This window comes from Saccostrea cucullata, unplaced genomic scaffold (genome assembly GCF_032062105.1).
Source record: "Saccostrea cucullata isolate Sc308-1 unplaced genomic scaffold, CSIRO_AGI_Scuc_v1 ctg2753, whole genome shotgun sequence".
Classification (NCBI taxonomy): Eukaryota; Metazoa; Mollusca; class Bivalvia; order Ostreida; family Ostreidae; genus Saccostrea; species Saccostrea cuccullata.
Genome location: NW_026934721.1, coordinates 49,701 through 61,033, shown reverse-complemented (window position 1 = coordinate 61,033; position 11,333 = coordinate 49,701). Strand labels below are relative to the sequence as shown.

Here is an 11,333-nt window from a genome sequence, read left to right as displayed (position 1 = left end):
GCCCTTGTCCAAGGGCAAGTACATGGTCAAAATTGACTTGCCCTACCTGAATTTTTGCTCTCCCTACCATAAACTAATTCTGTATTTATCATGTTTATAGATATTTCAAAAAAAGAGGAAGACAAATGCTGAGTAAATCATGCAAGCCCCTATGCCCAGCTTTAAATTTATGGCCTACAAATAAATTATATTTTTGATAAGTCACTTGCCCACGGGCAAGTGGTTGATAAAATTTCACTTGCATACATGTACCCCTAAAATTCACTAGCCCCGGGCATCAGGCAATGGGATTTGTCATCCCCTGGTCTCTGAATATGCCAAGTGTAAAGTATCTCATTATGAAGCTCTAGAATGCTGGAGTAGATCACACTGAGACATGATGAACATTAAACAATTTTCTAATCCCTGATGATGATAAGAAAGGGGGCTGCTTCGAAAGTGCTACATAGACTGATGAAGTATGAATAGAGATAATATTTTTGATCAAATCATTTTGCCATTTTTTAAAAATAGATCCTAGCTGAGCTGCCATGTCTTCAGTGGATGAGGAGAGCCTGCCAGATCTCCCCCCGGATTCTCCAGGGAGTTCTGTGTCCAGCAGATTGATGGTAAGTTACTGAGAGGGGGATCAAAGAAATTGATGGGTGGATTCAAACTTTCTTTATTAGATGTGGTGTTATTTACATGTTGTTATCCCAAGTGAACTAACAAAGACATTTTTAAGTGCTGTTTTGATCTTATTTTTAGGTTTACTGTTTTTATTGATAAAAATATTATTTTTATCAGTCAGGGGTAAGATTGAAATCCATCATGATTTTGAAAAATGATTAATTATTGAAGTAGGATTCGGGACAAAAAAATATTTGATTTTTTTTTATTTTTGTGTGTGTAAAATAACTCATTTGAGTTATTTTTTTGATAAGTTAAACTTGTTTGAGTTATGCCCCTGACTGATCATTATATGAAAAAAAATGATGATTTTGAGTCATTATAAAAAATCAAAATTATGATTTGAAATCATCATTTTTAAAAATGATTAATTTCAGTCTCGATCCTGACTGGTCATTAAAATATGCATAGTACAATATGTGTAGACTAGTATATGTATATACATGTATTGCCAGGGGATATATGCTAACTAGTTGATGTTAAGAGGTAAAAAAGTTATACAGTAAAACACGTTTAGTACGAACACGGATATAGCGAATTCACGGATATAACGAAGTGTTTCTTGGTCCCCGGCAAAATTCTTAACAAATCTTTGTAAAAAGTTACGGTTATAACGAATTCTGATATAACGAATTTACGGATATAGCGAACTGAATTTGAGTCCCGCTGAGGTTAAATATAATGAATTTTACATCTTTTATAACGAACTTTCAAAGATTTCAAATTTTGAATAATTGAACTGACTATATTTTCTCTCAGCATTTGTATATAAAATTCAATTCACAATAAAACCTTAGTTATCCAATGTATGTTTTGTAATATTTGCTTCCCTAACATATTTGGTAGTAATACTTGAAGAAAAACATGCATATTGCGAATTCGCTATAAAGGTTATACGAATTCGTTATACAGATATAACGAATAACGGATATAGCGAATTACGGATATAGCGAATTAAATTAACAGGTCCCCAGGACTTCGCTATAACCGTGTTTTACTGTATTGACTCTTTTTTGTATCAGGAGGAGTATGAGGAACTTCTGAAGCATGCGGTGGTCGTCCCTAACTACGACCCCAAACATATCCCACAAACCATCACCGAGGTCAGGGAAACATTTCACCAAGTAACGAGAGAGACACTGGTTCAAGTTCATAGAGAGGAAGGTACTGAAATCTTCATAAATAAATAAAGTACCTTAACGTGTGTGTTGTATGCCCTCATGTTAAAGACACATGTTGATACAATCAAGGGTGAAAAGCCTGAAAAAAGGGGGAGGTGATTCTATGTACTGTACTCACAAAAACAAATATTGGATGAGACAATAATCTAGATGTAGTTTTTAACAGAAAATATTTGGAGAATCAAGAGAAATTTGCTCATCTTGTAATTTTCTTTTAGTTTTACCACAGAAATTATTTGTAAGAACTATATTTTTGAATTCAGAATCTGAAGATGACCCAGACACTACACCAGTGGTTGTCAAGATTACCAGAGAATCACAGCTTCCGGATTTTGGTCAAAGTCCAATCAACTCCCAGCTTTCTGAACAGTCAGATCCAGAAACACCTAGGAATGAAATGTCAGCAGGTATTGGGTTCATAAATAATTCATTACTTGTTTAAAGACGTATGCAATGTTTTAATTCATATTTATGGGGATGAAATTTCAATGTCCAAGTGTAGAAAATCTTTGTTATAAAGTTTGTCCAAATCTTTCCATTTATAAACATAATCATGGTACAATGTACATGCGGTGATTGTCAAATAAATTTTGTAAATTTATGCTTTCCTCAATTTTTGGTCTGACTCAGTAATGAAAACCATCAAACTGAGTGTTCATTGAAAAAGATGAAACCAAACAATGTAGATATCTCCTTTCTCCCAAAGATGGATTCATAGGGAGAATCTGAAATATATAAAACAACTAATTCTCATGGAACATGAGCTTTGTACAAAAAAAAAAAAAAAAAAATTGTTGTAAATTTTCATTTTTTATTTCAGAAGAAGAACAGCAAAAAGTCCCACCCCCGCTATTCCATTCCAAGAACACAAGCCAATCAGAACATCGAGAGGGTCAAAGGTCATTCCACAGTGAGGGTCAAAGGTCATTCCATAGTGAAGGGCATAGGTCATTTCAAAGTGAAGGTCATAGGTCATTTCCAAGGGAGCAGACCACAGTTGAGACAGAATATGTGTCAAGTATTGACCCAGACGTGACTAATATGGAAAACGTGCTGGATCATTGGACATCAGACCTGAAAAAGAATGTCTTGGTAATTAACATCATTAAGGTAGTTCTATACTCGGCACTAAATGGGCTCAATCTTTAAAAATCTGCTTTTATAAGATAGACATACATCCCAGCAATGGATAGACACAAGAAAAATGATATGTCAACGTGTTTACTTTTCCGCTATAGCCTATCGGAGTATATACCCCGAAATGTAAAATACTGAAAATTTACCTATCCTAGATTTTGTTGAATATAAATTAATTAAAGTCTAAATATTCAACTTTAATACCCAAATTAGAGTAGAAACATGTAAGTAAACAATATGTAATCCTTGTTTTGCATGAATTATTATAAATAGATGCACTTTGTTTGGCGATTGTATCAAAATTTAATGTGAGAAAATATGCTTCACAGGACAATCTCGGTCATTTAAAAAAAATTATGGACTCAAACTTTGTAAATTTACATTATTTTTACTAAATTATATTTAAGAAAAAGAATTAGCTGAAAAAAAATATATGTTGACGCATTACTTTTCGTGGTATGAGCTCTACACTAAAGGGACCCCCCTAATTTCTTTCTTCCAGAAGTAATATATTGCCACATATTCCTGTAATACTGTTGTTTGAGTGTATACTTGTATTAACAAAGTTGTACATAATTTAAAACAATTATTATACACACCTAAATCCTATTGTCCCTAAAATTTATCTTATTTTACTCAAAAAAAAAAAAAAAATAAATAAATAAAACACAGTAAGTCTTGTCTGTAAATTGGAGACGATGAAAATGAAAGTAATTGACTGATTCTCAGAAACTGGATGATTTTGTTACAGAAAGTAACTAAGTATGCTGCAAGTGAGTCAACTTTTGTCAAATACCGTACTTATATTTAATTAAAAGAAAATTTTGCATTGGGATTCGTGGTTACAGGAAGCAGGTTGGGGGAGGGGGGTATGCGTTTAATGCAATAATTATTATTCAAAGTAAATTTTGTAATGTTTGATAAGTAAAATCCATAAATTGTCTAATCAAATCGTAGTCATTACTTTGCTTCCGAATTATCACTATTAGCTTAAACTTGGTCGCCGACAATAGTGGCCACGATAGTTTGATACATGTTCTGATGTAGCATGTCAATGGTGCGTGTTTTCGGCGCGGCATATAAAACATGCATCATTCACAGAAATATCGTTTTATTACCTATTTATTTCTGTTAACCGAAAGTTGTTCCCAGCCTTCTCTTATTTTATTAATTTATCCTTAAACTGTAGAATCTGTGTTTGTTGACGCGACCGACTTCCAGCAAAATCGTTACTGGATATTTAAAACGCTAAGTAAAAGTCAAACCAATACAGTTAAAAAATCTCATCTCGGAAAAAGGAAGCGCGGTTCCGGTTTTACTATTCGTAAGTGACGTAGTGCGAGTATAGAACTACTTTAATTCTCATTATTGATTGTATATGATTACATTTATTAAGTATTCTTTAATAAAGCTTGAAAAAAAATCCTTTTTTTATATACAATTGTATTTCGAAACTAACATTTATATATTAGCCAATCATGTTGGTACTCTATTTAATAACTGATTAGTTTAAATAAATTAAAATGCAAAGTATACATGTATTTAAACTGAGCTTCAGTATCAGCTGAACTTTCTACATGAGAACATGTTTTCAAGCTTAAATTCAAATGATGGAAAAACTGAATGAAAAAATGTATTTTTTTTATTGCTTTTGTAGGCTGAGTTTAGTAAAGCCAAAATCAAAATTGTGGAGAGGTGTAAACAGACTCTACTCAGGGAGCAGGAGTGGTAAGAACTTGGAAATGAATTTTGATGAAGTCTTTGTCATTCAAAAAAAAATTATGATTTTCATTTTTGGACAAATCTTAAGATGAATATACTGGGGTAAGTACATGTAATTTAACCATGCTCATTTGTAAGAAGATGTGAGCATATCTCCTTCTAGAAGATGACCTTATGATTACATATAGATTCATTAAATTGTTAAAACAATGTACTTTCATGTTCCAATCTAATTAAAATTAGATGTTAGATCTGCTCACATACTCACTACACTAACATCTAACAACATCCCAGAGAGGGTCATGTCAGAGGTCAAATTTGAAACAACCAATCTAATCGTCACCTTCAAATCATTGGGTATTTGTTGACGTTATTGGAGCGTATAAATCTAGAGTTGTTCCAAAGAATGAGTGCACTTAAGTACGTCATTTAGAACCTTTTCGGCTACCCATTTTAAGCTTAACATTACAATATATCGCTAAATTAATCTATGATTAATGTGCAAGTATATGCTTTTGATATTTATTTCTAGAATTTTTTGTCAAACATATTTCTATAATTACAGAAAATGTAATTAAAAAGAACATGTAAAAGCCTTAAATTCCAGAAATTTGGACGGGACCACTTTCGAATCTAAGGTATCCGCAAATAGGCGGAGACATTTAAACCGCGTGGTTGTGGAATGTCAACATTAGCACTTATGACTTTTTTCGCACGACAAATTGAATCGGAGAAGAGAGAAAGAGAGAGAGATTGTGTTGATTTTATGATGCACAATTATTAAATGATTCTAATGTTAAGGGATGGGATAGATGTCTCGCTCGGCAGACCATTATACAAAGGCGAATAAGCCTATACATGTACTTACTAATGACACTGTCAATACCAGAATTCTTTCAAAACACCCCTAATGAAAAGCATAATGTTACATGTAAATAAGAGACACATTATCTTCAAACCCTATTAAAATTTGTGCAAAAATCTCCCATAGTTTGAAGTTGGAAGTACGAAAGATAATGTCACAACAGAAACTTAAACACAATGAAATTTTCAATGAAAGCGTTAGCGTATCGAACAGCAGAAGGTCACGTGAGAAAGGTGATTATAATATCAATCGTTGTTGCTCAGTGACCGGTTAATTTACTAGCTATTTCGACCCTAGTTTGGGGACATTTTTTTGAAAATTAGATATGAGCCGCAACTTGGCCAACATTGTCCTTTGGATATGTATAAGTTTAAGTTAAAATACATATTCTGTGCAAATAAGAAAAATGGCCAAGTTGCGGCTCGATGTAAACAAAGTCGTTGAAAACTGGTATGCATATGAATAACAATAGAAATGAGACAAAACTGTTAGACCCCCGTCTCAAAAGCTAGTTTCGCTCTGCATTATTTGATACTTTCATGTAATATAATATACCAAAACCTGCTCTTAAGATATTGTTTAATACCTATAAAACATAAATTTAATGAATTTTGGAATTTTATTTTGCGCAAGACATCGGGATCCAACTCTCATAGCTTAAGGTAAGTCACTCGTCAGCTTTTTAGAAAAGTTCACGCAGAAGCTTTTACTTCAAAACTACTAATCAAAATTCAATTTTTATAACATATTTAAATTCAACAATGTAAATTTTTTAACATTCAATGAAAAAACTGCTCAAAAATCTACAAAGAAGTAAGATTTATGAGGGACTATTTCTTTTGGTGGAAGGATATTTAGCAGAAAATTCTGCAAATCTGCACATTTATAAAATTTAATGTAATGGAAATTTAGCCTCACATACTTTTACTCGGAGAATATTTTCCGTTTTGATATTGCTAAATATATTTAATATAGGTCTTAATTTATATTTTTAGACTAAGTTTTACACCTTCCCTCAACAAACTTTTCCAAAAATTGAAAATATATTAAAGAAGTCAAGGTCAAATTTACACCATTTTTTGCCTGAAAATCACATATTTTGACAAATATTTCAAAATTAACATCACTGACCCCACCTTTTTCTTTCATTATTTTAAACTACTCGATACTTGTGACTGATCAGCACTCAAGTCGTAAAAAGTTTGATATAAGAAAATTTTTTATTGCCTATTAAGTTTTTTAATACCCCAAATATGTTATTTTTTAGTGCAAAAAGGTCACACAATAATTTACGCGCATTAATTTGCAAGATTTGTTTAATGATAAATATTATTCAAACTATTTTACGTAAAACAAGGTTGTATTTATTGCCATGCTTACATCTAATCAAATATAATAAGGGTTAAAGTAATTAACCAAAGAGATGAAATTTAAGTGCAAAAAGGTCAACTTAAATGTACCGTAGATCAGTAGGATGCACACTGACCCCCTATTTTCTTTGCGATTTTGAGTTACACTTTATGAGTACTTATTCAAAATATACTTCTCAAAAAATCCTTGATATAACAAATTTCAGGAGTGACTTACCTTAAGTGCACTCATTCTTTGACCTCTGACGTGACCTTCTATGATTAGGATGTTGTTAGATGTTAATGTAGCAAGTATGGGAGAGTATCTAACATCAAATTTTAATTACCCAGTAGATTGTATCCTGTTCATGTAAAGTATTAAAAATTCCTGTGAAAATTCTCTTCCACTTATGGTCTTTCTCAGTTTTTCTCTCTCTCCACCTTCCAGTTCTGCATCGGAACGAAGGAACCTCCAGAATGAGATGGAGAGAATGAAGGAGCTCCTCCACACGTACGAGACGTCGATACAGAGAAAGGACCAGGTCATATCGAACCTGACTCAGGCCCTCAGTAAACAGAAGGAAAAACAGGACACCATGAAGACGTTCTCAGAGTGGAAAATACAGCATGTGGATCTCAAAAGGGAGGTAAGTTTGGAGTTTCTTAGGAAGATACTTTTAAAAATGCATGTTGATCTGAAATATAAAGGTTGGTCTGTTGTTTTATTTCTGTGGTTGGAAGCTCATTTCAGCATGTTGAAGTAATAAATGAGGCAAGTCTGGTGTTTTTTTCACAGGAAGATACTTTAATGATGATCTGAAGATCTTTTATTTTAATTGTGTGCATCTATTCAGCATGTTGCTGTGAAAAGGGGAGTAACTCTGTTGTTTTAATGGTTTGGAAAATCATGTGTATGTTAAAGAGGAAGAAAGTGGAAGATGCAGCATTTTGATTTAATATTAGAGGTGTGTTGTTTTGTTTGTCTAAATTGAAGATAAACAAAGCTACCTTCAGAGAGAAGTAAAGTAGTTTCATTGTTTACTCTGACTTAAAGATCAGTGTTGATAGAAAGAGGAACATTTATCTATAGTTTTGCCTGTCCGTAAGGAAGATATTCTCTATGTTATTTTTAAAGGGGAGTAAATGCTTATTTGTGTAACAGATAAATGTGGTATGGTTTATTTATCATTTATTGTAAAAATTTCTTAATTTTTTTTATGCCCAGAAATTTGCAGAGAAGTTGGCCCAGCGGTACCATGAGCGAAGGCTACAACAGAAGGTTTGGGAGGCGTGGCACTCTGTGATCGAGAACAAATGGCGGACCCGGGTAGAGAAGGCATGTCAGGCCAAGGCTCAGGAGATTTGTATGCAGCTGACCAACGACTATGAGGCTAAAGTAGCAGATGTAAGAAGTGAAGCTATTATCTGTTATAAATAGAAACTTTTTGATCAGTGTTTTAGCTAGAACCCATTGTTTAAATATATATTATTAGGGTCAGTGAAAATCTCATAATGCAAAGTTAAGCCTTAAAAAGTCCTCTTTTTTCTGCAGAGAGATATTTATTGAGAAATTTTGTTTTCAATTATTGTCCCAGAAATGTTTGGATCAACCTAGAAACAATTCTGATTAATATTTTATTTAGAATGAATTGGTTTACTGTATGTACTAAGACTCGGTGACGATCGTCATCTAGCAAGTTAAGCTTCCAAAAGCTCTCTTTATTTCTCAAGAGTGATATTTTGTGGAAATTTTTTTCAATTATCTTGATGGAATGGCTGCTAAATCCATCTTATTTTATTTTGGTGAAAGGAGTTGTGCTTAATATTTTCTTTCTTTTTCACCATAAAATAAAATTTTTCACCATACAATATAGATATGACAGATTTATTTGGAAGTCCTAATTTGTTCTTTCTTTATGTATTTGAACCTAAATAACATGAAAATTTTAAAATCACAAGGCTGTTTTTCTCTGCCCCATATAAGTCAATAAGAATTAACTGTACTACTTTTATCTTCACAGCTGACAGAGTCCTTAAATGCTGCCCGCGAGGAGATATGTAAGCTTCACAAGGAACGAGAGCAGTACGAGGAAACCATGAAGAAAGCATTCATGCGTGGAGTGTGTGCACTTAACCTCGAAGCCATGACTGTATTTAACAAAGATGACCAAAAAGGTAGCTTATACATTCCAAAAATAGTCACAAATACTGTAGAAGTACTTTTTTCTGCGTGGTATTAATGAAGGCTATGTACGCAGTCATAAATTTTCCGCGAAAAATTGTCATTATGACCCAGTTGAAAAAATTATGTCTACAGTTATTGCATTTGATATTGTTCTTATTACAGATAACAGTATGATCTTTTAATGGAGTTATATGTGTACTGTAGTGACACAATTTTGATAATGATGTATTAAAAATGAAACAAACAGAATAAAAAAAAGGAATGAATTGACAAAATAAAGAACATGTTTTGCTGCAGGGCAAACACAAGAGTCAGTTGATCTTCTTGGCCATCAGATTCTGTTTTACTAGCCATTACTTATATGTGGTTAATAAATATTTTAGTGTATTGTTTTACAACAGAAAACAGACCGTCTGGAGATTTTTCGGATAATTTAGAGAGCAGCCTCCCAGAGAAGGATTTCAGTGCCCCGAAGACTATCCCCCAGGAACCTATATTTACTTCACATCCAGGATACGAGGCCTCTGCACCCAAGGTCATAACAAGTCAGGGGTCAAGGTCAACTACTCTATCTAGTATGGCACAGTCCAAAGCAAATATGGTAGGTATAGCTTGATGTTTGACAATCATTATTTAAATAAAGTATTACTGTAATACATCCAGTTCATTTTTTATTGAATGTAGGAACCATCTTTAATACCTAAGTACATGAAAACTCTTTTTGTTTTGCATCTATTTGTAGAGTAATAGCAACAGAATAAAATAATGATTGAGAAATTCATTGAGAACATTTTATTTTCTTCACAGAATTTACATGTTAATCAATAAATTATTATTATTCAATATACAGGCAGCTACAAAATCATCTTCTTCCCAAAAAGGAAAAATAGTTCCAGCTAAAGTTACAAGTAAAATTGACAGTCATCGACCAAGTTCTGGGTCAAGGGGCGGAGTTAAGACACCTAGGCCAGCCTCCTCTGGAGGGTCACGACCTACTGACCTTGGGGTCAATGGTGTAGCTCCGCCTATGAGTTCTGTCATAGTGGAAAGACATCAACCTGTTACCAAGGCAAGTATAACAGATACAAGTATTGTGTGTATTTCACTCCTGACTTTTATTGCAGCTGTAAAATAGCTTATTTTTTGTGGGATTAAATTTTAATGATTAAAGGAAAAAAACTGTTTGAAGTCAAAATGTACAATTACTTTATTTAATATTTAGAAATTATTATATGTAAAATACATATTAAAGCTAAAATATTAAAAATTTATTTGCATCACTATAGTTTGAACTTAAATATCAGGCCCCAGAATAATGAACTAGACTTGGACTTAGGTCAAAATTTTAATTCATACTTGTCAGATTGTTATACTTTATTATTGTAAACCGAAACTCTTAATATGTATATTACATCAGTTTGATGACACAAGGTACAGATTTTACAAAAGATACAGATTTTAAACTAAACAAGATATGCTTCATGATCCCAAGGTAAAATGTTTATCCCAAAATTTATAAAATAATTTATAAACTCTTCCCCATTTTGATTGCAGGAAACCATAGGAAAAGCTACAGCAGTAAAATACCCCTCCAAGAAAACGTCCACATTAGCTGACCATTCACAAGGGGGCGTGTCCCATAGGAAGATAGCAGGTCAGGCTTCAACTGGCCCCGCCCACATACAGACTGTTAAAGTAGTGGACTGATAGAGATTAGTTAATTAGTGATATGTACAGTATAATTTTTTAATTGTGAAAATAATTGTACTGAAATGCTAAAATGAATTTTAATTTATTTTTTCCTGTAGACAGTTGATTTAGATCTGACAGAATGAGAGAATGTAATGAATTTCTTTAGGAGTATTCAAAACATATTTGGAATTTTCAAATGCAGTTTAATAATTAGGCTTAAAAATGAAAAAAAAAATTTGTTTAAAGTTACTTTGGAAACCTTAGGGTTATTTCCATATATTGATTTAATTTTAAATTTTATATGAAAATTTGTCAGAAATAAAATTGAAATGGTAATTCACACAACTCAAAACTTAAATGCTCATTATAAACCATTTGAACTTATGCCTTGCAAGGTCTTTAAAAATTGATTGCAGCATGAAATTACGTTTTTTAGTATTTTTTAATATCTGTGATGTATTTATTTTAATATTTGTAAAAAATAAAATGATACAAATTTATAGAATGTTAATTATTTATCATAGCATTCTTGG

The 11,333-nt window shown here is 32.5% G+C and overlaps 1 protein-coding gene across 1 annotated transcript; it reads left to right on the top strand.

Moving 5' to 3' along the window:
• Nucleotides 1–510: 510 nt before the first annotated feature.
• Nucleotides 511–11,043, top strand: LOC134241220 (centrosomal protein POC5-like). The gene is made up of 11 exons (XM_062723286.1): nt 511–608; nt 1,692–1,833; nt 2,114–2,257; nt 2,671–2,942; nt 4,645–4,715; nt 7,372–7,570; nt 8,149–8,328; nt 8,945–9,098; nt 9,510–9,709; nt 9,959–10,177; nt 10,663–11,043. Exons 1-11 carry the CDS (start codon nt 531–533, stop codon nt 10,813–10,815), a joined length of 1,812 nt encoding a protein of 603 aa, XP_062579270.1. The 5' UTR covers nt 511–530; the 3' UTR covers nt 10,816–11,043.
• Nucleotides 11,044–11,333: the final 290 nt, after the last annotated feature.